Source organism: Cololabis saira, chromosome 12 (genome assembly GCF_033807715.1).
Source record: "Cololabis saira isolate AMF1-May2022 chromosome 12, fColSai1.1, whole genome shotgun sequence".
Taxonomy (NCBI): domain Eukaryota; kingdom Metazoa; phylum Chordata; class Actinopteri; order Beloniformes; family Belonidae; genus Cololabis; species Cololabis saira.
Genome location: NC_084598.1, coordinates 29,695,266 through 29,721,998, shown reverse-complemented (window position 1 = coordinate 29,721,998; position 26,733 = coordinate 29,695,266). Strand labels below are relative to the sequence as shown.

The 26,733-nt window shown below is 39.2% G+C and overlaps 1 protein-coding gene across 5 annotated transcripts in view; it reads right to left on the bottom strand.

Annotated features, from left to right (window-relative positions):
• kazna (kazrin, periplakin interacting protein a) overlaps positions 1 to 26,733 on the bottom strand; it is a 196,484-nt gene that overhangs the window by 10,580 nt on the left and 159,171 nt on the right. For 3 of the 5 annotated variants that reach the window (XM_061736480.1, XM_061736478.1, XM_061736482.1), the window contains 7 exons: positions 23,951 to 24,142; positions 8,181 to 8,317; positions 7,618 to 7,788; positions 6,219 to 6,302; positions 4,417 to 4,606; positions 3,127 to 3,263; positions 2,625 to 2,748 (listed from right to left, as the gene is read on the bottom strand). In XM_061736480.1, coding sequence (XP_061592464.1) covers positions 2,625 to 2,748; positions 3,127 to 3,263; positions 4,417 to 4,606; positions 6,219 to 6,302; positions 7,618 to 7,788; positions 8,181 to 8,317; positions 23,951 to 24,142 — 1,035 coding nt within the window. The remainder of the gene's footprint in view (positions 1 to 2,624; positions 2,749 to 3,126; positions 3,264 to 4,416; positions 4,607 to 6,218; positions 6,303 to 7,617; positions 7,789 to 8,180; positions 8,318 to 23,950; positions 24,143 to 26,733) is intronic. The other 2 variants (XM_061736479.1, XM_061736481.1) reach the window with 2 other exon arrangements.

The following is a 26,733-nucleotide window of genomic DNA, read 5'->3' as shown; positions in this document are numbered from 1 at the left end:
GAGCTAAGCCAGCAGGGTCTTTGTCAGAGCGAGCTATTGAAAGCACAGAGGAGAGACTAACGTGTACGTACCTTCTCATCTTACCCTGGGACTGAATTATAAAATATGATAAATCTCAAAATGTTGGCGTATCCCTTTAAAAATGGCAGCCCCCACCAAGCAAGAGGGGACAAGTCAGGATTGGAGGCATACCACCACAAATGAACACTTAACACAACACATACGTCAACACAGGGAAAGAGAGGACAGCCACATGGAAATTAATATTTGTTTTATTTTAAAATAATCTTATTTTTCTCATTTATTCTTTTTTTTAGCGTAACTTTGTTGCCATGCCTTGAAAAGTTGCTACTATCCACATCTAAACATCTCAGAGCTTCAGAACAGAAGTCCTCCACTGAGGCCTACATCTTTAACTTTAAATAAAACTCTTCATAATAATAATAATAATAATCATCATCATCATTTAATTTCTGTAATGTTATCTCATTTACAAAAAAGTTAAATATTTCTGGAAAAACAAAGACTCTGGCTCAAAATTATGAATTGATACAATGCGTGTGTTTTTTTTTTTTTTACATGTTTCCCTGTTGGTGTATTAAAGTTGGGTTTGTTGGAAAAATAAAAATGGCCTATATTTTCACACATGCGTTTGAATGGTTAATGAAATAAAGTGGTTGAGTTGTTCCTATGTGTACACTTACATGATGACTTATCTTTCAATATCCTTTTTTTAAATTCATATCTAAATCCCTTGTTGCTTACACGAACACGCTTGACAAGTACTATGGTTAAAAACATCTCCGGTGCGATCCGGCTCTTTAAAGAGTTTCAGGTGAGGCCCAGTGTTAGTTTAATATCAGGAGGAGAAAAGATTTCCTGGGGGGGAAGTGCAGACTCAGTCCAGTGAAAGGATGAAAAGAATCCAATGTCTGCAGACATTCTTTTGCTTGAAGAAATGCTATTAACCTTTAGCACAAAGTTAATTGCTTTTTTTCAGCACGGGCTCGAATTCTGCATAGGAAATTCTTGTGAGCTCATGGGGTCGTGGGAGAAGGTATGTATTTACTTGATTAGTGGGCTAAACCCCTGATTTCTAACCTTCAGAGGTGGCACTTCCTAATGTTACAGAAATTTGCTTAATGTCTAGCTCTTCTTAATTGAAGTTCTGGTTATCGGTTAAAATGACCTGAATTTTGAAGGTCTGGAGAAGTCATCAATGTAATATCTGCTTTCTTATTTTAGACTGACTTTCCCAGTGTTTCCTACGATTATCGACATAATGACGGCTTGAAGCGACTGAGAGATCCTGCAAAAGGAAAATGGCTCAGAACCTCATGAATAAGTTGGGTAATTATTGGAAGATTTAAAGAGCAGTGCTGGGGTTTCTTGGCGATTGTTGACGCCGCTGACCTTTAATACTTCAAATGTAATTTAGAAAAAAAAAAAGCCTGGCAGGCTTAGATCAAACTGGAAATCTACGGCTCTTATAAATTTCATCAAGCAACAATAACACTAAGTCAAAATCACAATCTATTTATATAATTTAAAATGGAGAGAGCTGTGAACAAACATCATTAAATCAGTAACTGACCTCTCTTTGTAAATCACCTTTTGGACAACAGACCCAAGTAAAGAAATTTCTCTGTGGGGTTTAGGTCGGCATGCATTCGGGGACTCTGGCCATGTGCATGCATGTCACATGTTGGGCATGTACCTTCTATCTGAGCAGATAGAAAACGTCTTCCTTACATTTCCTGTTTGGCTGTATGGCGCCGTGGAACAGGCTGTTCTGCAGAGCAACTTGATTTCATGCTCAGCAGCTTTTGAAGTCTTTGAGTAAACATCTAGCGAGTACCTCTGCAGTTTTTTTTGGCGGTTGAGGGATATGTTAGCCGACAACCGAACTGGTGGCGGCTCTGAGGAGTCTGCATGTCGCCTACAGGAAACTGTTCTCATCATGGCAGTGTGGAGGAGGAGGGGGGGGGGGGCTTGAACCAAGCAGGACAATAAACAGTGAGGAATTTAAGTTGTGAGGGGAAGGGGAGTACATGTCAAAAATAACAAAAAAAGGCATTCGGGACATGGAGACATTTACACGCACCACAAGTGCACAACAACTGTTGTTATTTACAAGTACAGCAGTCCTTCAAGTTTCCAGTTGAGTGAAAACAAAAAGCCAAAATGTAAAGAACAATTAGAAGATCCAATAACACAGCTGTTTTGGAGGGCAGATACAACAGAGCACGTCCACGTTGTCGCTGCGTTACACTCGCCACACTATGTACAGGAGTTTACATACATACAGGTGCAATTTGCTTGTTAAGGTTTACACTTCAGCGAAGCAAGACTCGCCTCCGGCTCCTGACATGGCTTCTGACCATGAGCGACACATACATGCACACACTGACACGCGCATACTCACGTTAAGTCTGCGTGCGGGTGATGTCGCACAGGCACGCTCATTATTATATCTGTACACACTGACACCCATCCTTGTCATGCATTCAACACAATGCTGTCCTCTGAAAAAAACTGCCACCGAGGCTCCGCGGGCGATTCATTCAGACGTGTGCGTTACCAGTCTGCATCCTCCTCTATGTAATAATCAGGTGTTGAAGTACCATCAAATAAACCGGGGTCCAAAGACTTGCGCTGCTTTCCCCGGGCGAAGACACGCGACAGTGAGCCCAACCCTATCTTCTCTTTCTTCTTCTTCCGCTTCGCCTCCTCCAGATCTTCTAGGGACTGCAAGAGGGAGCCAGAGGGAGATGAAGGAGATAAGAAGATGAAGAGATGAGCAAGAGGACAGAGAGATACAAGACCAGAGAAGTCAGTGAAGGGAAGCGCCGAGAGGCCAATAAAGACCTGAGGAGAACACAATGTAAGGGGATGTGACACTTTCCATGCTGCCGGGCATGCGCTTAGTCAACAACCACCACTGGTTATCACAGAGACTCAAGTCACCACTGCAGAGTGAGAACGCGTCATACAGCGGGGGGGCAAAATGCGAACTCAGCCAGAAGGATGGTGGAGGGCAGCGACGGCGGCCAGGCATCACAACAGTCAGCAGTAACTACAACGGAGGTGATTACTTTGCAGGGTGCCGTGGTGGGCAGCTCTTACATTGCAGAGGGAGTGAGTCCGATGACGTGGTGAGTTGATGTCACTGGGAGTGGACGACCTATCTCCCTCCATCGCAGAGGCATCGGAGATGATAGAGGGCTGACGTGAATGGCACGGGCTCAGCCGCACGGCAGCCACTAGACGGGACGAGAGGGGAGAGAGAAAAAGGCTTGTTTCTTTCCTGGGTGTTTTTGGGAAGGAGAAGAGACGGAGGAAGATCTGATTCACTTCAGAAATGGGCACAACACACATCACATAAAGATTTTTCTTCTTAATATGCAGGGACTAAAAAAAAAAAAAAAAGATATATTTGCAACCAGCTGCTGTTGCTAAGCAACAGTGAAAACAGCTTCACAGAGGTTGAGAGACCAGTGAGGCTGATATGTAAAGTGCATCTGACCGCAGAACAATTTGGAGTTCATGACTGTTTCCGTATTTCCTCTGTTTTCTTGTCTGTCCGCTCCTTCTGTCAGCAGCCGGTGTTAGCTCAGAGTGGCTATTTAAAGCAGTGGCCATACAGACAGAGATGGACTCTTACGCTTATCTCTTCGACGCAGTACAGCTCAGAATACATTTTCCCCTGATGAGAGAATTTGCTCATAATAAGAAAAAGCAATGCTTTAGTTATTTGCACCTGAATGAGAAAGCAACCCGTTTGGCAGACACTGAAATTCAGCAGCGTTGCCTCATTTTCCTGAAGGGTAAACAGCACCCGGCCCGGCCGGCTGCTTCTGCTACCTTTAAATCACAACTCTGTTTGGTATTTGCAAAGAAGTGCAATTTTCTGTTATTGAACTTCACAAGAAAGAGACACTCAAATTTCAAATGCCTGCCTGTCAGATGACTGTTCTGACAGCAGATGGCTTATTTTGCCCCCAAACCAGCACTTTATTTCAGTGGAATGTGGCCGCTGCAGTTCAGGATAAATACATAAGGTAGATAAATATCAGATAAAATGTAAAAAAGCTCACAAAAAAGGAGAGAAGAATAAATTAAATATATAAAAAAAAATAATTTAGCAAATGAGATCAGAAAATAATCCTTTAGACTTAACCACAAACAAACACTGACGTGGAACCGAGCCTCAGCTGCCAGCACCGACTACACGGAGGCGACAAAAAAGCGCATGACATGACATAACTGGAACATCGTCATACTGAGCAGATGGTGAGGTTTAATGAATAAAGCAGCTTCACATGAGCATGCAGAGGGTAAGCGGTGGTATAAACACCTCATGTCGCTCCGCTCATGTAGGGGATGGAGGTGTCGTTTGTTCTCATGTCGGCCTACCTTGCCTGTCAGTGGGATGCCCTGTGTGGACGTACAGGGTCTGCTGACTTTGTCTGATGGCGGCAGTCAGGGGGAGATCGGCCTGCATCACCCACTCCTGGTTGTTGCCGTTGACGACGGCCTCCGTGGGCATGGCTAGAGAGTGGCGCTTGGGCACGTCCTTGGTCAAGGTGGCGAGTGACTGTTTGGCCTTAGAAAGGTAGAGAAAGACACACGCAGGCTGTCAGGGAGTAAAGCCGTCGGGAGAAACCGACCATCCTGCTGCCTCGTTCATTTTCATCACAAGCTGGTGTCTCTTAAATAGTTTTGTGAATTTCTGTGTGTCGTGTGTCCACACATTTACAAGTTATAAGAACAGAAATCTAATGTCTGAATTAGGGCTGGGCGATATATCGAGATTTTAATATATATCGATACATTTTCAAACACGATATGGTACGAGACAATATCGTTTATATCGATTTTAAAATTTTTTTTTTTTTTTTTTTTACATTTTTTTTTAATGATTTTGATATAGCTTATTTTGTGACAAATTGACTTGAATGTTTTATTTGAGACTTGCACAAATGTTTTGTTATTTGCACAACTGTCAACCTCAGTGGAAAAGTCTGCCTGTTACTGTCTACATTGTATTAATTACAGTGTATTTTAATTTAATTGTTATGCAGGAAAGGGATATTTGTTTTATTTTATTCAAGAAGCATTTTTATTCTATATATGTAGGCAGTTTATTTTTATTTCATTTGTTTTATACATTTTGATATTGTGCAGACCTCTGTTAATAAAGGAACCTGTGTGACATTTGGCACGAGGCTTTGTATTAAAACTGACTGTTTTTTTAAGGGTTTGCCTCAGAAAAAAATGAAGCTAACAGAGATGCTATGCTATAATGCTTTGGGGGAAACCCCAATTAAGGCACAGAAAAAATATCGACATATATATCGAGTATCGCCATTTAGCTAGAAAATATCGAGATATGACTTTTGGTCCATATCGCCCAGCCCTAGTCTGAATTCATGCAGATATGTGGCTCACGCCTCATGAAGAATGAAGCCGTGTTGTTGTATTGCTTGTGTGAAATCTAGAAATCTCTCGCTACAACTCCAGGTTTCCTACTTCTACGGCTCGGCGCCGTGCGAGTGGAGGGGGTGGGAGTTGGTGGCTTGTGAAAGCGGAGAAACTACAAACAATTAAGCCTGTCTTTAACTTCAATGAATACATTTTCTCTGAAGTGCCGTTAAGGAGCAACAATGGGCTGCCGGAGCTGTGGGGAGATGTGTTTATTTTGTGTCGGAAAATGTTCGCCTTTTTCTTTTTGCCTGTGTTTTTCTGATTAGCTGTGGCATGTTGGCGTTTTACAAACACTTGAAATCTTGCTATTGTGCAAGTCTTATTATCATGCCAAGCACGGGCAGGCTGCAAATCACCAGGACAATCAGCTCCGCTGCAATCATATCTACCTACCGGCAGTCAAACAATTATCAGTCACAATCGTTGGCATGCAAAACAGAATATAGCCACAAACCTTCAGGGTAATTAATTGGTGGAATATTGATGCACTTTTTCCCCGAGCATTGCAGCGTCAAATTAGATCTAAAAACACATCACAGTGGGAATCTTTGGGATTGCTGGTGTTAGGATCACAGGGATCAATCGGGGGGATGGGCTAAGGATTAGTCAAGAACGTGCACCTGAGGAGAGGCTTTCCAAAACGACAATTAGGTCACAGGAAGGAGAGACGTCCGGGGGGAGCAGGAGGGGCAAAAAAAAGGTCAAACGTTCAAACTGGATGCCCATCTTACCGCCATGACCCTAGGAGAGAAGTCCCTGTCTCCATGCCGCTCAAACACCCGGAACTCCATTCTCTGATTGACACAGTTACTCATCTGGGGGGTTGGAGACATGAGGAATGGCTATACGGTACATTCAAAGGTGCTTTATGATTAAACTGTATGTGGTATGACCAAACAGTGTGTTGAGAGGGACTGTTGATGAAACATGGCTTCATTGTTTGTAACTATATCATTAATTGGACCAAAAATACGTGTTTGACCGATAAAAAAGTTTGTTTTTGGTTTATTTTTTTTCCCTCATCTACACTTTACAAATCATGTTTACATTACACCATTTAACTCTTATGAGTCTCTTTATTCAAGCCCCATTTTAAACAGGAAGACTACAGCGCAGTTTTTCAAACGTTAAAGTCAAAATGTAACCAGGATTTCGGTTAGTGTGGATAGTCAAGTGAAGTGAAAGCAGAACTGATCCTAAAAAGGCATGCCGTTAATCTTCATGGACGAATCTTATGATAAAACGCTTTCATTGGCTCAGAATTTATGATGATACGTTAGCAATCGTGCATCTAAACAAGCCAGATGGAGAGAAATGCTTTGCACTGATAAAGCGCATGGAACCTTTTGCTTGCACAGCGAAGAATTTCATGAATGAGCAACTTCTCAGCCTTTAAGTGTGGGCGTGGATCAATTGTGGTTTGGTCTTATGTTGCAACCAGTGGGAAAACACTCTTACTTTGGTAAGAGGGAAGAAAGGATTTGTTTTCATCTCAACAAATTCTGTAAGGAAACATCACAGTCCCTGCAAAACAGTTTAGGATTAAAACCGCATGGATTCTGCGTTACATGATGACCCCGAACACACCTAAAGGTTATAATGGTGCAAGCTGACAGTTTAGTTTTTAGATCTAGCAGTCTCTGACCTGACTCAAATGTTGAGTTTGATGTCAAAAATATAGTGCATATAAGCAAATAATCTCAACCAGCGATGAGTCTTCAGTAAAAATAATAAGCCAAAATCTGCAAAAAACTAATGACGAATCTTAACTGACTACAAAAAAACAAACAGCTTGCAATAGTCGGTAATATGAAGATTTGACCTTGCTTTGTAGTATAAATATATGTCTCTACTATTTTATTTATTGTGTTTAGTTTGTTATTTTGAAGTGGTTAAAAAGATGGAAGTTAAAACCTGGTTAGAATAATACAGATATTTGTCATGTTTGAATGCTCTTTTCAGGTTACCCAACACTCTATCAGCTATTCACAGGAAAGGAAATGCTGCTTATATTCCTAAACTACTGTATGTTAGTGTAAACAACTATGCTAAAGCGAGACGTTATGCACTTTACATTAGTGATCGTCTCTTCACCTGCCTCTGTGTGTCTCTGTCAATCATCCATCTTACCATGGCCAGTTCAGCCTCCAGCTCCTTGATGCGGTTCTCTTTGAGGTCGAGCTGAGAGCGGAGCATCCCCGTGTGCTCCGTGGCTTCCTTAGTCTGCCGTCGCAGGTCCCACTTCTCTCTCTCCAGGAGGTCTTTCTCCTTGGCCAGAGCCTTCACTGCGTCCTCGCTCTCCTAGCAGACACACACATCCTGATGGATCGGTTCACACATCAAGCACAACTTGACATGGCCACGAAATAATACTCGGGCATTGTGCGAGAAAGAAAATTGGATCTTGGTGACAAGAATAAACCCCCCTGAGCGAATAAACTCTCCTCTGCAGAAAGTCTAACAATGGATCCGTACCCTTGACTATATTAGTATGCCTACACTGTGCACACATTCACTTCACCACAGACTAATGACTCGCTGATTCTCCTTGTCCAAGCGTCACTGATGCCTGTGCATAAACTTTGTTTGCCTGGGAGGTATTTTTGTACGACATTCATCTAACCGGCCGCAGAAGAAGAGTGTCTGTGTAGCTGTTTGTGTGTGCATGTGTGAATTCCTGCCCGTATGCATACTTTTCTGTGCTGTTCATAGTTGCGTATGAAGTCACGGAGCTGCTCCTCACGGCTCTCCAGTGTGGCATAAAGCTGCTGCATCTGGTTCACCAGGTCGGCTTTCTCCGCCTTGAGGCGCTTACGGTCCGACTTCATGGCTGCAAGGAAGGAGAGAGAGCAGGTACAATTAACAGAGTATTCATCTTCTATGGAAAAAATGAAATAAGAGGTCAAGTAGATTGATGTTAGTAAGTTCAGTTTGTAGTGATGCACCGATTGTTTGGTAACCGAAATTGTTCGGCCGAAAATGGCAAAAAAACACTTTCGGTGTTCGGTGGAATAAGTGGGAAAAAAACCGAACAATTAATAACGGCGTTGTAATATAAATAGACTGGCCGCTCCGTAACTGTTGCACACCACATAAAGTGTTGGCCAACCAAAAACTAACCACATAAGAATTGTACCTAACATTCACCAGCAGGTGGAACAAAACAGCATAAATCAATCTATTACAGGTGCGTTTAGATGACGAAATCAAACAGCGAAGAGCGTGGAGTGAAGTGGTGCGGTGCAAACATGTCAGCAGTGTGGAAGTATTTTAGAGTGGCAAAGAATAATACAAGAATGGCTGTTTGCAATGAATGTTCTGCTCAAATATCTAGATGGGGCACATCTGCAAAGTCTTTCAGCACTACAAGTTTGATTTATCATTTGAAATGATAAAAAACCCTGAGCGCTTTAATGCATCTTTATTGTTTTAAGGCCTATGTTACAATGTTCAGTAAGTTAAGCCTAACGTAAGCTCAAAGATGGCCAAAAAATGTATTATTTATTGTGTATAATTTATGTAAAATGTATAATTTATTTTAAGTTATTGTTCTTTGCTGGTATAATGTCTGCTGGAATATTTAAGAAATGCTGGGAAATTAAAAAATGTTCAGTTTTTTATGTTCAACAAATGTTTTGTACCTTGTAATTTTGTAAAATATTTTTTTCTTTTAAAAGCATGCCTAAATCAAATTTATTTGAGTTATGCAATGGTGAAAAAATTGGCAAAATAAATGAAAAACTGCGAAGAACCATGTTCGGTATTGTTCGGTATTCGGCCAAGTGTTTATTATTATTTTCGGTTTCGGTTTCGGCCACAAATTTTCAATTCGGTGCATCACTATCAGTTTGTGATTCACCAGAAAATAATTGCAACTCTGTTCATTTTGCCTGTTTTCTTTCTGTGAGAAGCTTCCGGAGATATGAAGTGTCTGAGCAACAACACTAAACATCCCCCTGCTGGTGGTCTAATATGGCATAACTCCATGTTGATAAAGAGGTGAGTCACAATCAAGCCCTTCTGTCAATCTTCCCCGTGCTGCTGGCTTTGTTAGCGGCTCAGACTCGTTTCTCATCTATCTCTCTGCCACACACTAATCCTCTGGCACCGCACCCACGCATCATGATAAAGAATACCGTTCCAGTGGTGATTCAGAGAAGCTGTAATTTTCTCAAAGACGACATCCCCTTTTTCTTTCTTTTCCATCTGCTCCTTGTCTTGCTTGCTCTTTATCTTCTGCCTCCTCACACGCCGCTGTTTACCAGACATTTGCTTCAAGTCGGGTTTCCCTTCAGCTAACAATGTCAATTTGTGATTTATTTACAATATCTGTATTTATTCTGACCCCCTTTGTCTTCCTCGCCCTGACATCTACTTCCTCGCAGCACAGCAGTCCTGATGGATATTTCATAATGGTACATAGTCTTCTTTTCCCCTTGGTATTCGTTATCGGGTGTTTACCTTCTTTTTTCCCCTCTTGTCCCGATTCAAAGCCAGCTGGGTGTCATTAATTAACTAATATCACACTCTGGTTAATTGAGTGACATTCACAAGTTGCATGCAGGGCGATGGGTTCGGATGAGTAGTTTTCCAGAGATAGATTGCTCTCGTTTCCTCTTTTCACTTTCCTGTCACGTGCTCGGATCTTTCCCTCACACTCGTCCCTACAGGTGCAATCCCCAGGCGAAAGGCATAAAGAGGCCACACTAGCCGGTGAACGAAGACGAAAACATCCCATTACTGACCCAGAGAAACAGGAAACTTCATGGCACCTGCCTCAGGAAGTGAAATAAAAGCTGCCTTTGAGATGTGCCAAAAACGATGCTGCTGCATCACATCCTGCACCTGCGACCGCTTGGCAACAACAAGCATCCTGGTGTTGAAAGCAAGAAAGTACCCACTGTGACTCTCTGAAAGAATTCATTCATCGCTGCAAATGTTGTGACTATTAGTAACCAATTAAACCTGAACACTTAATGAAAAATGTAGGAACTGGGGCTCGGCGCTTATATTATATTTCACTCAAGAATAAAAAAAAAAGGAGATGGAGAAAGACCTGCACGTCTCCTCTAGCTGACAGTCATATTAATGACTAGCCGCGCTTTGCGGCTCGATCCAAGCCTCCGAGAAATATTACCAGATGAAACATGCAAGGAGCCACCTGGAGATGCGACTAATGCGGAGCTGGAGGAAAGCAGTTTATTGATGTTGTTCATGAAGAAATGATACTTATCGGTGCAAGCACCTGTTCTCATTCTATAATACAAATGAGCTCAAAGTTGAAAAAGAAAAAATAATTTGTATACTTTGTGTGATTTGAATAGCTTTTATATAAAAAAAAAAAAAAAAAAAAAAAAAAAGGTTAAAATGTGAGCTCTTGAGTGCAACCCACAAGTGTTAAATTAGCTGCAGTCAATCATGTCAAATAGCTCTGCAGCAGTCACAGAAACGTATCCCCATTAAATGGGAGCACAATACTCGGTGTACACACTCATTTTCAGTCGGAGTACTACTGTAGGGGTGGCAACAGTATTACAGGAAGCTCTGAAACTGTCAGCAACCGCTCGGTAACAAAAAGAGACAGGATTGATCGTCGGCAGGACAGCTGGCAGCTCATCCTAAATCCCCTGTGTGGGCTTGACGAACGCGGCCCACTAAATAAACTAGCCTAATTACCTCAGACAGTCGTGATCGTCAGAAAATGTGGTCCGGCACAGTTTCTCAGAGGCTAAAGCCATCCCGTCATGTTGTTGCTTACAGGCTGGACCCCGGGGAGGTGGTGGCCGTTAATCCACATCGTTTCAGGTCCAAAGCTACTACTGCTACGAAACCTGTTTAAACTTGCTGCTTCTGGCGTCAAAATGGTATTAGTTAGCGACTGAGTGGAGCGTTCATCTATCACTGAGCTCATTTTCAGCCATAAAGATAAGCTGAAGCAGGAAAAATATGGGCACTCCGTTTATTCTGGGCTTTTTCAACTTGCAGCTGTTCACGTTTAATGCTGATGCAGTACTCACTTAGATCGGTGCATTCTTGATAAAAATCTTGTCCATCATCAGCTGGTAACGGAGATTGTCACTTTATCAATGGATATTTAGAAACTTTCATGAAAAAGGCGGGTTAAGTCGGGACAGTTTAGGTGCTCCAGTTGCACCAGCTGAGCAGTGAGGTCAGTATGACATAACTGCAGTGATTCGGCTCAAATCACTGCAGTTATGCAGTGATTTTTATTTATTGTTTTACGTCAGATCATCCCTAGTGTGTGTAATGTGTCTTATATAGACAGACATCGAGCACCACAGTTTTCATTTCTGCCCTGTAACTGGAAAAGAAGGAAAGCCTACCATGGTCATTTTTTTTTATTACAAATTATGTAAATTAACCCTCCTGCAGATATATATATATATATATATATATATATATATATATATATATATATATATATATATATATGTATATTAGGGGTGTAACTCACCTTATAAGTGTAAGAGGAGATTTATTTTTGCTAAGAAGTTTATTTTGGTAATTCAGGGTTCATTATTTTATAAATATATTCTTTATATTCTGATGTAAATCAGGGACTATAATGACACTAGTCAGTTTATCTGTAGTTGTTAATATGTTTTAGATTGGGCGGAGTGATACAGCACTAGGTGCTGTGTTGATGCTCTAAAATCCTACGCTGTTGAGCGGACATTAAAGTACACTGGAGCTCAACAGAAGTTGCCCGGGTGTTTATCCCACTCACGACCCGAAAAAGGTTTAATTTAATAAGGTAAGGCTTAACTCTACACCAGCCTTACATTAGTAAAAGTTCAAAGCTCAAAACGGGACCACAAAAATGGGACTAGTTTCTTCTGAGCGGAGGAAGATTTTGGTCGCGTCCGCGGTAAGATGCGCGTTTCTAGTCAACACAGTAGATTAATATTAATAACCCAATATCGCGATACACTTTGTCACCTCCACGACACGTATTGTGACGTTTTTGTATCGCGAAATTTCGTGGCACGATATATTGTTACACCCCTAATATATATAATAATTATATATATATATATATATATATATATATATATATATATATATATATATATATATATATATATATATATATATATATATATATATATATATATATATATATATACCGTATTTTCTGGACTATAAGCCGCTACTTTTTTCCTAGGTTTTGAACCGTGCGGCTTATACAAAGGTGCGGCTATTCTGTGGATTTTTCTTCCACCGCTCGGGGCGCTCTAACCGGAATTAGAATCAAAACTAAGACAAAATAAATGCAAAGAAGAATATGCTACTTCTTCTTTAGCAGATAGAAGTAGGTAGAAGCAGATTTCAAACATATAAATAGATAAATAAATACCGGTTATTTTCTCTTGGTTCTGTCCCGTTTTAATAAGCAAAGTTGCTGCCGTGTTAAAAGACACTGTTAGGAAAGGATCTATTTAAGTACAAACATGTACATCATTTACACTTCAAAATCCTTCTGTACATGTAGTAAATATCTAATCTAACAACATAAATATCTGCGACTTGCATATCTTTTTTTTTAAATAAAAGTGGGTGCGGCTTATATACAGGTGCGGCTTATAGTCCAGAAAATACGGTATATATATATATATATATATATATATATATATATATATATATATATATATATATATATACATATATACATATATAAAATATGAGGTGAAACTGTTTCAGAGTGTTGCTTTACCCAACATTCCAACCAAATCAGTTTGAATTTTCCTTGGGATTAATAAAGTATCCATCCATATATCCATCTATCCATCTATCTATCTATCTATCTATCTATCTATCTATCTATCTATCTATCTATCTATCTATCTATCTATCTATCTATCTATCTATCTATCTATCTATCTATCTATCTATCTATCTATCCACCCCAACCACCCGTTGTCACAGCTCCAACTGGCACACAGTATTGTGTATTGTATTTGGCGATGCTATCCTGCCAGGAAATCATCTCTCATGATTTTGATCTTGTGAAAAACTCGACTTCATGGGGTCCCATACATTCTCAGTAATGCCAGCTGAATGCAGAGACACCTTCATGTCAACCATCCTTGGTCCTCTATGGTCTTTAATAGTTACTGAATAACAGCGAGGTGTGTGGCATTGTCCTGTAGCAGAAAGGTGTAGACACCTTCTCAACAACACTGCCGGAGTGAAATAGGCTGCTGTGACATTAATTTTCCTCGGTCAGGGTTGATTCAGAACAGCCGTCCAACTCCAGAGTCGGCCAAACACGACAACACAATGACTTTTCTCACCACCGTGTTTTGCTGTGAGTTTGAAACACTGCTGTGCCGCTGTCTCCCCGTTTGTCCTCTGAGAATACCTATTGCTACTCTGTTACTGACACTGATCCCCAACCAATCTGTCCATGTGACTTTTTCCTGGTAAACGCTTGCACGTCTTCTGCTGTAACTACAAACCTCGTCTCTCTGGGGGAAGGTGGTCCACAGACTTCCAAAAAGGCTTTAGATTGTTTTCACATATGGTCACTCCCAAAGCCGGATCAACGCCGGGCATGCATTTCTTTGTTTTTGAAGAAAGTTCACCTTTCATCCAGAGGGCTTCGTCAGCTGAAATCTGTCCATCAGAAACCACTAATCTAGCCCTGACAGGATGATAAAAGTCCTTTTTGACATATTTTTTGCCAGTTTGATTTGAAGCCACCTTTCTTATTATCTCAACAGTATTAAGTAAGTGCTCACTGCTCTGCTGGGAACTTACAATCATGTTTAATCAAAAACATAAAAGCACAGTAAGTTGATTTTATCGTCCAAGAGTGGATCAGCATCTTCTCATGGAATGAAAATGTGAAAACATTTGAATAAATCAACATGGTATACCTCACGAATGTGCCTTTTGTTTAACTGTTGACTCTAGCTTCCCCTCACAGTCCAAAAACCAGAACAATAGTTTAAGATGTGTTTCTAGATAAACCATGGTAGTGAGTCTGAGTAGGCCTGTGTTGAAAAAATCGATTTCCCAATTCTAAATCGATTCTCATATTAATTCCTAAAAATCGATTCATATGTCTAAAGATCGATTTTTTTTTTTAGATTTATTTATGCATTTTTTTTTTTCATCATTACATTACAACTTTTGGTTATTTTTTTGTTTATCCCCAAAAAAGGAATGTTTTGTTGGACACGAGAATAACTGGTGCCATGTTTTTGCCTTTAAATATGTTTAAAGGTATGAAAACATTAAAGTGTTAGGTTATAATTGCATAAATTGTCTATTTTTCATTACTTTATATACTGTCTTGGGGTTACATTTGCAAAAAATGATAAAAACCAAATGCTCAAAAATTTAAAACCAAAATAGACCGAAAATGGAACAAATAAAAACGGAATGTGGGAAAAAATAAAACCGATTTCATCCGTCTCTGTTTGCTGCCCTGGATCTGTTTGCTTTCAGAAACATCATGTGGGTCAGAATTACCAGTTATATCAGCATTCTGGGAGCTGATTGGTCCTTACAGCATCATTAGCTGCAATACTTGCTGTTGAATCTCAATATAATACTAGTAGTAATATTTTGCATAACTACAGTCATATAATTCATGCAACAGCTAAAAAACAGTTTTAATAACACTAACCCAAATCAATATCGGAATCAAATTGAATCGGATCGAATCAAATCTTGATAATCGATTCTGAATCTTAAGAATCCGAATCGAATCGATTCTTGACATTTGAATCGATCCCCAGCCCTAAGTCTGAGTGTGCATGGCTCTTTATGTCATTTGTGCCTGTGTCTTTGGGATGAGGGGGACTAGTGACCAGTCCAGGATGCACGCTGCCTCTCCCTTTTCAACAGCCAGTAAAAGCTCCATCAGCTCCATCAGCGACCTTGAACCAGATGACGCAGATATAGAAAAATATAATAAAAAAATATTCCATTCCATGGTAGAAAAATATATAAATAATAGCTCACATACAAATAGAGCAGAATCTTAAATGCCTTCCCCTTTTCTCTGTTTAAAAAGTGTATGAGAGGCAGCCATTGTTCAGAGCTGCGTAGCTCCTGATTGTAAACAGAGATGCTAAAAGCAGTAAATCAGGAATCTTGCAAAATAACGTGGTCCAAAGAGAGCAAAAACATATAGCTTACTGTAGCAAACTCTCTAAAAATATTCTCTAAAATCTACATAAGTGGTTATAAGCTCACTACACAAAGCCTATTCTGTTATAAAATCCCTTGTGTTTGTAAGTAGTTTAATGAGACCATCTACTACTCTGGTGCACTAAAAGCCTTTTTCTCTGCTTGGCTCCTCTATGTGTTGTTACTGGAGGACTTGATGAGCGAGACAACTCAACAGAAACAAGCCCTCAGGAGTCTATTTCAGAATAAAAGATAACTTTAAGCAGCGGTTCTTTACATTTTTAGGAACCCAGAACAAAGATAAACACGGAGCAGAAAGAAAAACAGGTTTTCTGAATTCATTTGCCATGAACTGCGATCACAGCGATAGACGAGTACAATTTGCTTAAGCTGGTAACATGCAAGCAATTATAATTTCTGACATCTTTATTAAACACCTAGCAAACATTCAGTGCTGAAGAAAAGTGCAACCACAAACTAATTGCTTCAACAAAAGGTAATTAGGGTCAGGAGTTTATACACCTGGAGTCCAATTAGCTAAATGAGAGCGGAGGTGTGGTTTACAGCTAATTTGACTGCGAAAGACACTCAAACTGTTTGCAGTTCGTAAAAAGCATCTGCTGATTCGGGTTTCACAGATGACTCGACAAAATGACTCCACTGCCGCAACGAGGAAAAGAAGAACCCACGATTCGACCCACTTCACGCTGAATGTTGTATTAGCATGTCAGGAGATAATACACTGTTGAATTATGGACAAGATTGCTGAAACTCTTTTTCATTATTTATCTGTGTTTCTTTAGTTAGGAGCAGATGAAATCAATGACATCTACGTTACACCTGCAGCATCAGCGTGACGTGCTTTCCACATCCCACTCAGCACTTTCTGTCTAGTGTAAATAACAGTCCTCATTACGCTCATAATAGACGGTGTGCCTCACCCATTGTAACATCAATAAAGGTAGATTCACACTTTGATTTTAGCTTAAAGTTTTCTCCCACTGTGGTTTCTATGTTTTGTCAAATCTGAATTTCATCGATTACGACAAGACAAATGCCAACAAAGAGACATTTCCATAGAATTCGTGCCATATGATGTCTTTTTTTTTTCTTTCAGTGAATTTAATTACCGGTAAGCGTTTAACAAGGACTTCAATCTGAGCGAGTTCACTTCACCTGCAAGAATCACAAAGGCACGTTTTTCAAACCCTTCCTCTGAAAATTATGTTCTTGGCGATAATGAGGAACCACTCCACGCTGACGCTACTCCATATAGCTTCAGTCATAAAGAGTAGGAACGGGCTTTTAGTCTACTCTTAACATAATTATTTTCCAGGGCGAACAAAAGGGACATCAGCTCATTGGGGGGAGTCCATTGTTCATGGTTTGGGATTTATAAATCTGCCAGCTGAATAATGAAGTCGAGCCATTGGAGCAGCACAGCACGCTCCCTTTCTCGCTTTCCCAGGAAAAACAAACTTACAGGCTGGAAGAAATTGATATCTAAATTTGTACTATTAGCAGTTCTTACAAAAATGGTGTGCAAATTACTTTTGTATCGGACATATTTTTTGCAATCAAACAAACAAGCTACTCAATGTTTTAAGTGGGACTCGCTGTTGCTCTGATTGGAAAGTGAGAAGGGATTGATTTCTTGAAATTAAAAAGAAACACTTGCAGCTATATTTGTCGTGCATCAAAAGGGTCTCATGCGTAAAGTAATTGCTGCTAGCAGCATTGCACCTGACAGAACCGTTTCTGGGATTATCGATAAATACAAAGACAGATTAATTTGCAGTGAAGAAGCCTTTAGGATGTTTAGGAGGAGTTCAGCAAGTGCCATGACCGTATTTTTGTGGGGATACAATTTAGGAACTGTGTGGACAGAGCCTTCTCAACAATAGCAACAGGTGGGAGTCTGCACACCGAGTGAAGCGAGGACTTTTGGACAATGGTACACGCTGGTGTACAGAAGCACCTTCTCTCAGCTGGAAATACAAACATTGTAAAGGTATTTTCTCCAATAATGCTGCTACCAAGTGGAAATGAGGATGCCTGCTTCTCCACAAAAGAAAATGTGAACGCTATCACGAATGCTGTCCGGTGCACAATTAAACAGGCCATCCATGTTTTGGGATTGCTTCTCAGTTAAAGGGAGATGATCAATTACAATTTCACCCTGAAACACTGCAGTGAATAAACAGTATGGCAATTTCCTCCAAGAGCAGCTTCTCCAAACAACCCTAGGAATGAATTGGTGATGATCCATTCCATTTCCCAGCATGATGAGGCACCAGGTCACAAAGAAAAAGTGAAAACCATGTTCCTCAAAGATTATAATTATATCACATTTTGGTCCGTGGCCAGGAAACCGCCCAGATCCAACAGAGGTCCTGTGATAAATCCTCCAAAAAAATGGCTATACAAGAGGAAAATTTAAATTGTGATCAACTAATAGATTCAAAATGGATTGTCAGACTTTGGCCAAAAACCTCAATCCCATCATGGTTGAGTGAGTCGCAGACGTTTTGAAGAAGAGGGTTCAACCCTGTAAATGTCAACTCTTTGAATAAATATGATGAAAGTGCTAATAAAATCCTTTCAAGCTTATGAAATGCTTAGAAGCGCTCAATACATCATGAAAACAGATGAAAAGCATAGTATAATAACAATGAAGCAACAACAACAAAAAGAGTTATTAAGTTGTAATCACAGCCAAACATTTGGCCACAACTGTACAATGCTTAGAAAATACTTTGTTGTTCTGTCTTGTGAACAAAAATCATCAGGTACTTTAATCTGTGTATAGTCAGAGTATCATTATCATCAGCAAGCACATTAGATTCTGACTAGGGGTGTAACGATACACTAATCTCACGATACGGTACGATACACGATATTGAGGTCACGATAACGATACGATACGATATTATAGCAGTATTTTTTTTTAACAACCTTGAATGAGGAACATATGACTGGAAAAAATGGTCTTTTATTTGAAAAACACAAAATATAAAACAATGCTGTGCGTTTGCCCTATTGTTACAGTTTGTAATGCTTTATAACTGTTTAAGTTTTAAAGAGAAAGCCAGGCCAACCATTTTCCACAAACTGAACTAAAAGTAAATGTCAGGTATGAATTATGCATCTTCAGTTTCATACAAGTACAAATATTTTGCCACAAACTGAATAGTTTCTCTCATGTATGATTTTACTTTTTTCTTTTTTCGGATGCGCGTTACTAGTCAACACAATAGATTAATATTAATAACCCAATATCGCGATACACTTTGTCACCTCCACGACACGTATTGTGACGTTTTTGTATCACGAAATTTTGTGGCACGATATATTGTTACACCCCTAATTCTGACCAGCACGTCGTCCAAATCAACTACCTCACAATTGGCAGATGATTAAGACTGATTGTACCTGACAACCACAAAGACCCACTGGGATCCAGACATGTGTTCTCGCCAAAGATTATCCAAACTCAGTAGATTTAGGTACAAACAAGTGCAGAGTAATCATCCTTCAAAATTATAGATGCTGTTGCTATACAGAGGATGCTTTTGAGGATGCAAAATCCCCCAAAAAGAAAGTGGTTCTGTAGTTTCCAGAAAGTATTTACATCTGAAGAATAAGCCTTAAGAGAGAGAAAGTAAAGAAAATGTACAAGTGAAAAAAAAAGGAAGTGCCATTAGTTCAGTATTTCCGGCTTATGTAGTAGTTTGTGCGTCAGAGTTTAAATGCATAGTGATGGAGGAGGCCTTGTAGTCAAGGACGGAGCTGCTTTCTGAGTACAGCGTAGCGTGAAATGACACTAAACAGAGCAGGCAGACTGAGCTTTGATGATACATAGCCTTCTGCTTCTTTCACATGACTTCAGGATTGACTGAGAGTCCCTCAGTAGTAAGAAAGTGAAAGCAGCTAATTAAAAACAGGAAGATGGGCCAACTATACTCTGAAAATTAATTAAAGAAACTTTGGTGGCAGTTGAAATAAGAGTCATGTACTTTTAAGTAGTGGCCAACTACATCAACCATACAGGGCTTGATATTCTTGGGGGTTCAAAGAGGATCAAGATGACATCTTTTCATCATCACTCATGGGTTTATTGGTGGAAATGCACCTTGAACAGGCATCATAACAAAACCTGCATCTTAAAAGCTTGGCCGCTCTCCTAAATCACAATTACAGTGCTCATAGGCCATAGTCTAGTTCACAGTGGGGTATTCGTAAGGCTTAACAGTGAAGAATGCCATCATCTTCACGCCAAACAAAGCCAGAGAGATAAAGGAGGAGACAGCAGGGGTGAAAATAAAGAATAAGCATTGAGAGAAAATGGACCGAAAAGTGGTCTTGTCTGTGTTCTTCATTTTGTATTCATAGACGCCAGAAAATATGCATGTAATTTAGCCGCAAAACCATCTTAACCGAGGACAACTGAACCATCGAGAAAGTAAACAGGTATTATCTCAAGTAGCAGAGAGCAAAAGAGGGGATGAATCATTTCTTTCATGCTACTTCATCACATCAGCCTTTTTTTTTAATCCAAAGCAGAACAACAATAGTCAAAAGAAACAGAGAAAAAAAGTATTTTCTTCACAATACTTGTTGATAGAATATCAACAAAATCAACAAAACACACCCAGGGAGCCCAAGTATATTCAAACATTGCTTTCATTTGTTTAGGAAGAAACAATTTGCAGGAGGATGGAGTTGACATTGGATTTCCAGTTAATTGGCAGCACATGGTAAATGCTGCAGTTAATGAGGCGTTAGAATAGCAACCCTTTTTCATAATTCTTCATCAACCACAATATAACCCAACTACTTCTTAGCTCCAACAAGTAATATGTATTGGTAGTACCACAAAGGAAATAAAGAAAATAGCCACAGAAATAGCCAAATATCGCATTTGATCTATCATCCCCTATACCTAAACAATAAATAGTCTCATCCAAAACCTCCCTGCATGCTTTAAAGCTAAAGAAACACCTCAACAATTATTTCAAAAAACTCTTCCATTTTTTTCACACCGCTACTTGTTACGTGTTATGGGCAACATCACACATACCTGGCAGGCAAGCAGTGTATTCCTATTAACTTTTGCTTTTACAATTCCTTGTATCCATCTGGCAGCTTTTCATTCTCTCTTCATTGCCTTTCTTTGCAGTAAAAGTCCATTAATACTACCAAATAAACATCACTTGTGTGCAAATATCCACATCATCTAACACAGATGAAAAGACGCGGCCAGAAAAGCAACAAGAAAATGAGACATAGGGGGACAGGTTGTGTTATTGTCTTCTGCCTGGAAATAAATGTAAGCATTACTAGAAACGAAGGCAAAAAATCCTTGTTACCAGCCACGAGCTAATACTGCTTTGCCTTATTTATAAGCCTTTTTTTAAATATCCATATGAGGAGTAACTGTGCTGCTTTAGCTTTTCAGCCGATAGGCTTTTCTTAGACAGATCTGACTCCGTCTTTGCTTAATTAAATAAGGTTCTAATCACAATAATAGTTAAATAATAACAGATGCTGCCCTTTTAAAACTGCCTTTGCATAAAAACAGCATCATTAGAGTGTGCAGCAAACCATTGTCTCTATTCATGAAGATAGAGAATTATGATTGGACAAATTAAAGACTTTAGAAGCATCTTCCTTTGCACAGACCAGGGCTGGAGGAAAATAACAATATTAATATGAATATTTCAGAAATCTTTCTGCAGTTGTATCTAAATGCAAATACAAGGCTCATAGCAATTCGTAGCTCAGTTTCTGGTCAAAAGATTCACTCAAACATTAGACTCTCCTCTATTCCTCCAACAAAACAGCTCTGAGAGCAAACGAATCTTTAAAAAAAACACACATAATCATTTCTATTTGCTTTCCTCAACCCACTCCAACAGAATCAAACTTCAACATAAAAAACAGTCAATTTCCTCTTGTTTCTCCGACAGACCCCATCTTAATTTCAGACCAGATCCACTCTGCTTAACATTTCTGGACCTTGTAAGCCAACCAAAGTCCCCTTTTATCAAACTTTCATAAGCTGCTGATTACTGTCTGTGCTTGCTGGGGCTGGCAGGCTTTGGCCTTCATTAACAGGCCTGAGTCATACAAATGACAGTATGAGGATGCGAGTAGACTGTTTAAGGAGCCAAACATCCAGCTGAGGAAGAGATAAGTATTTATTTAATGTGCGCCCCATTCCACTCTGCCCCAGTCCATTTAGTTGTCGCTCAGTTCTTCTAGAAAGGGTAAGCTGCAAATGTCAAGGGAAAATGTCGCGGCAACAACATTCTTCTGACAGCCTGTCGTGCTTTTGTGTGATTACAGAAGTTTTGAGCTCTGCCTCATTCCATGGTAGATAATTCTTTGAAAAGGGAGACTCATTACCATTCTGATGACATCTCTTCCTGATTCCCTGCAAGTGCTCTCTCTCCGCTGAGCCCTGCCTGGTTCATTACTTTACAGTGTGAACATTTGCATTGAAGGAAAGTCAAACATGACCACATTTGGCTATTAACACATATAACATACACTGGATCTTGATCACCAATGAGAAGAATTATGAATGTGGGTGGCAATGCAAATCCTGACTGTGAGTCTTAACGTTTAACCTTGCATTTATTATCTGCAACAATGCTGTTATCTGAGCATAATTTATAATTCAAAATCCATCACTGGTCTGATGACTTAGGTATGTTTTGCTGCAGTGTGGGAGAACAGCAGTGGATGTGTTTGGAAAAAAGAAAAACAAGCCGAAGCTCTGCTGTAGTGTCTCATCCTCACAAGCCACGGTATCATCTCTCAGGCATAACACATGTCAGTGGGCTGTAATTCAGCTAATGGGCTGCATGAACCACACAGTTACAGACACTTGTGTTAGCGTTAGCATGGCGCGAAAGATCACACCGGTTTCAAACTGTGTGGAATAAAAAACAGGCCTTTACTGAGCAGAAGTGGGAGTGGCAAGCTGAAAATTTGATGCAGTTGGATACAGAGAGATTACCACACTATGACTGGGAAATGGAAATTACTTTGCAAACTTTTTTTTTCTCCCCACAGGACAAATCCACTTAAATGTTTTACTTTTCTGCTAAGCAAAGTGAATTTTTTCTCAATTCACAATGTGTCATATTAAGTCACAGATAGACAATGTGAATTACATTTTTACAATGTAATTCTTTAATGTTTTGTCTTGTCATTCACATGCACTGACAATTGTATGGTTTTAGTTTTAGTAGTTTTTTTCCCCGTCTGTGTTTAGTAATGGTATGTCAGTAATTGACAAAGACAGATACCTGGAAAATGCTATAAAGTTGTTAGTGCATGCTGCATGTTGAGAAATCATAATAAAAGTGCACTCAGCGATGCAAAAGACTCCAAATCAAGTGTCGTTCGTGAAATGTTTGGAGTGGAAATGTGAAATGAACCCAACCTTCAAACTCCCCAAAATAATCCGATTGAGCATCTGTGGGTTGTTGAAGCACCAACCACAAAAAGTGGCCCAGCTCAAAACCCACAGGACTCAAACGATCCACAAGCAGCATTACACAACAATCCCCGAGCTTAAGCATCCATCCAGGACACTCCCAGAGGCCCAGTGTCCATGAACTGAGAGGAAAGAGATATTTAAGGAGCACAAGGGGGGCAGATTTTATACTCCCTCTCCTATTCTATCTTTCTTTTTTCGTGCTCATTGGAACTTTTTCTCAGTATACAATCTTGTACAAATTAGAGGTAATTTGAATTTATTGACCATTGAACATTTGATGAGAGATCAGAGATGCAGACTAAGTTTACAGAATACTGAAAAATCATGCCGGTCCTTACGTTGGTTTATGTAATTTTTTTAAGTTCTGCAACTAAAGTAACTGAGAGGAACAGCATGAAAGATAATATATGAATTAGAAATTAAGTTTGCTGCATGTCTTGAGACCATCAGGACACTCCAGAACTGTCTCTATAACGTTACATCACTTCTATTCAAGCCTCCTAAGGACCAAACATGTTGTCTGTTTTATGCCTCATAATTATTCATATTTTCCATAAAGCCATTTCATGTTCAAACGTCACACACAGCTTCTTGTTTCATGATAAAATCCTACACTGCAAAAATAGTGCCTGTAGAAATAAACCTGATACTAAATTGTCTTATATTAAGCAAAACCTTTATTGCCAATGGAGTAAAATATTAAATCTAGCAAAATATTTTAGAATAGTCTTCTAATTTTCTTGACCCAAGGCTTTTTAAAATGTTCTGAGGAATAATGTTTTGCAGTGTAACCTTGCAGAGCCTCCTTGGCTCGGTCCAGCTCCTGCTCCTTCTGGGCCAGCTGGACACGGAGCTCAGTGGCGGAGAGCACGTCAGCCGAGCATCCTCCCTGGGTTTCCTCCAAGTCCTTACTCAACATGTCCTTCATCTGGCGCAACAGGTGCACCTCCTCCTGGAGCTGGGCCACCTCTTCACGCAGCAGAACTACAACACACAAGGAGGAAGGAAAGCTTTTAGCAACATAAGCAAATCATAATCCAGCGTCACGCAGCTGCTCTCAGTAGGTGTCCCTTGAGATATTCTTCCTGAAATGCAAAATCGATTAGACAATCACTGTCGGAGGTGATTGTTTCTTTTGTAATCGGGGGAAAATTGCTCCGCCGATTTGCTCGTCAGTAAAACCAATTGTAGGAAAGGGAGGGTTCCAGTATATAAATGGAGACGAAAAAAGGAAAGCTGACATTTTTCTTTAAAGCTGCCCATTGAACTTATGGCAGGAGTCATAACAAAAAGCTTGCATTTAGTATTCACTTACTAGCACTTTGCAGAGCACTTGACTGATGTCAACCCCAAAGAGACACATAACAACACAAAAACAGCATGAGGAAAATAGATTTCTCCTTTCCAATTTGAATCATTTTATGAAATGCTCTCAGAACATCAGCGGCGGAGAAGACTTCACTCACTTTTAAAACAGGCCACAAGAAAGAAATGTCACACTTCAGTTTCACATACCAAGCCTCAAAAGAGGAATATTTCATCTGGAGATGAATTGTTTTGCATTCAGCATGTGCTTGTCTAAGTGGAGGCACATAAAGAATAATCTGCAGAAGGTGGAGTTGAGTCATTCTGCTCAATTTTTGCATCCTGAGGGGAAGAGAGAGGGTGGAGACGAGGAAAAAAGAAACTGTTCACTCACATCTTGCATACAGAGGCTCTATTATCATGTCCTGTACACAAACTACACTTCATACTTTCATTTCCCAACAGAGACGGATGGGAAGCTGCAAACGGGAAACAGACATTTACAAAACGCTGAAAGACATTTGGTGAACGGTACAGTAGGAAGCTTAATTTGTGTCGAAATGCAGTGTATCAGCGGCGAGGGTTAGTGAGATTTCAGAAATATAATATTGCTTAAATCCACAATTCTCTACTCAGTGCTCGTGGACAGCTGAAGCTTGTGCAGTGGGATCTTAAGAGAACTCTGCATAAATAAGGGAAATAAACCTAAATAAAGGCCAGGAAATGTGTTATATCCTGATACATAGTGTAAAACTCTCCAGTTAAAAACAACAAGTTAATTCTTTTGTACTAAACTGCAGGCTCTTCGGTATTTGCAGTGACATGTTATATAACTTTAAAAGTCTCTGATGGAGAAAACAGTTTTATCTGTAGTCATCTGCTGGATTAACAGTCACAGAGTCAGTGACTCAAACAGAGTAAACAAAGAGATAAAGACAGCCGGCTCTGGAATTCCTGGAGCTGATTGGGCAAAAAAATAAAAAAAGTAGCACAAGCTGTTCAATGTTCAAAATACTACACACCCTCAACTGCACAAAATACTGATTAAACAACAGTACGTTTACACGCAGCAGCTGAACTGCATGTTTATAATTCATATCAACCCATTAGTCTATAAATACCAGAGGTAAGTATATTTCACAAGTAAAAGCTGGAAGAAGTTTGAAAACTTTACAATTGGCTTGGAAGAACTCTGCAATGTTCTTCCAAAAACAGAATTGCTTCCACTATATACATACACACACACACACACACACATATATATATATATATATATATATATATATATATATATATATATATATATATATATATATATATATATATACACACAGGACTGTCTGAAAAAATTAGAATATTGTGATAAAGTCCTTTATTTTCTGTAATGCAAAAATGTCATACATTCTGAATTCATTACAAGTCAACTGAAATATTGCAAGCCTTTTATTATTTTAATATTGCTGATCATGGCTTACAGCTTAAGAAAACTCAAATATCCTATATCAAAAAATTAGAATATTCTGGGAATCTTAATCTTAAACTGTAAGCCATTTTTTTTTTTTTAAATTGCATTACAGAAAATAAAGGAGTTTATCACAATATTCCAATTTTCTGAGACAGTCCTGTATGTATGTATGTATGTATATATATATATATATATATATATATATATATATATATATATATATATATATATATATATATATATATATATATGTATATATATATGGGTCAATGACGAATAAGGATTTTCAACAGGTCAATTTTAAAATAATAAAAAAAAAGAATATATATTGCAGAAGTTCAAACATTAAGAATGTTGTGTACACAAACATTCATATAAAACTTTTAAATTAAGTGATTTTTGTCAAGATGAATTGGCACTAGCCTTAAAAAGGTCATGTGGTGCAACCATGATTCATATTAAAATAAATTAATTTCCTTAACATCTTGACATCTTTTTTAGTATTATACAAAATCAGTCAAACTTTGTTTGTATATTATGATGGAAATATAAATATAAATGTGTATAAATCTTATACACTACAAGACATTTTGGAAATCATGCCAGATAGGGCAAAAAATTGATTTAAATACATTTAGAATGATTTCAAAAAAGTTTTCAAAACAAGAGTTGTGGTCGGACGGTCGCACCACATGACATTTTGATGCTTAAAACAACAACAAAATCCCAAATAACTAGTATTTTTTGTCAAATTCAAGTGAGTCCATATGTGGGACAGGTAGTTCATATATCTGGTATTTTTTTA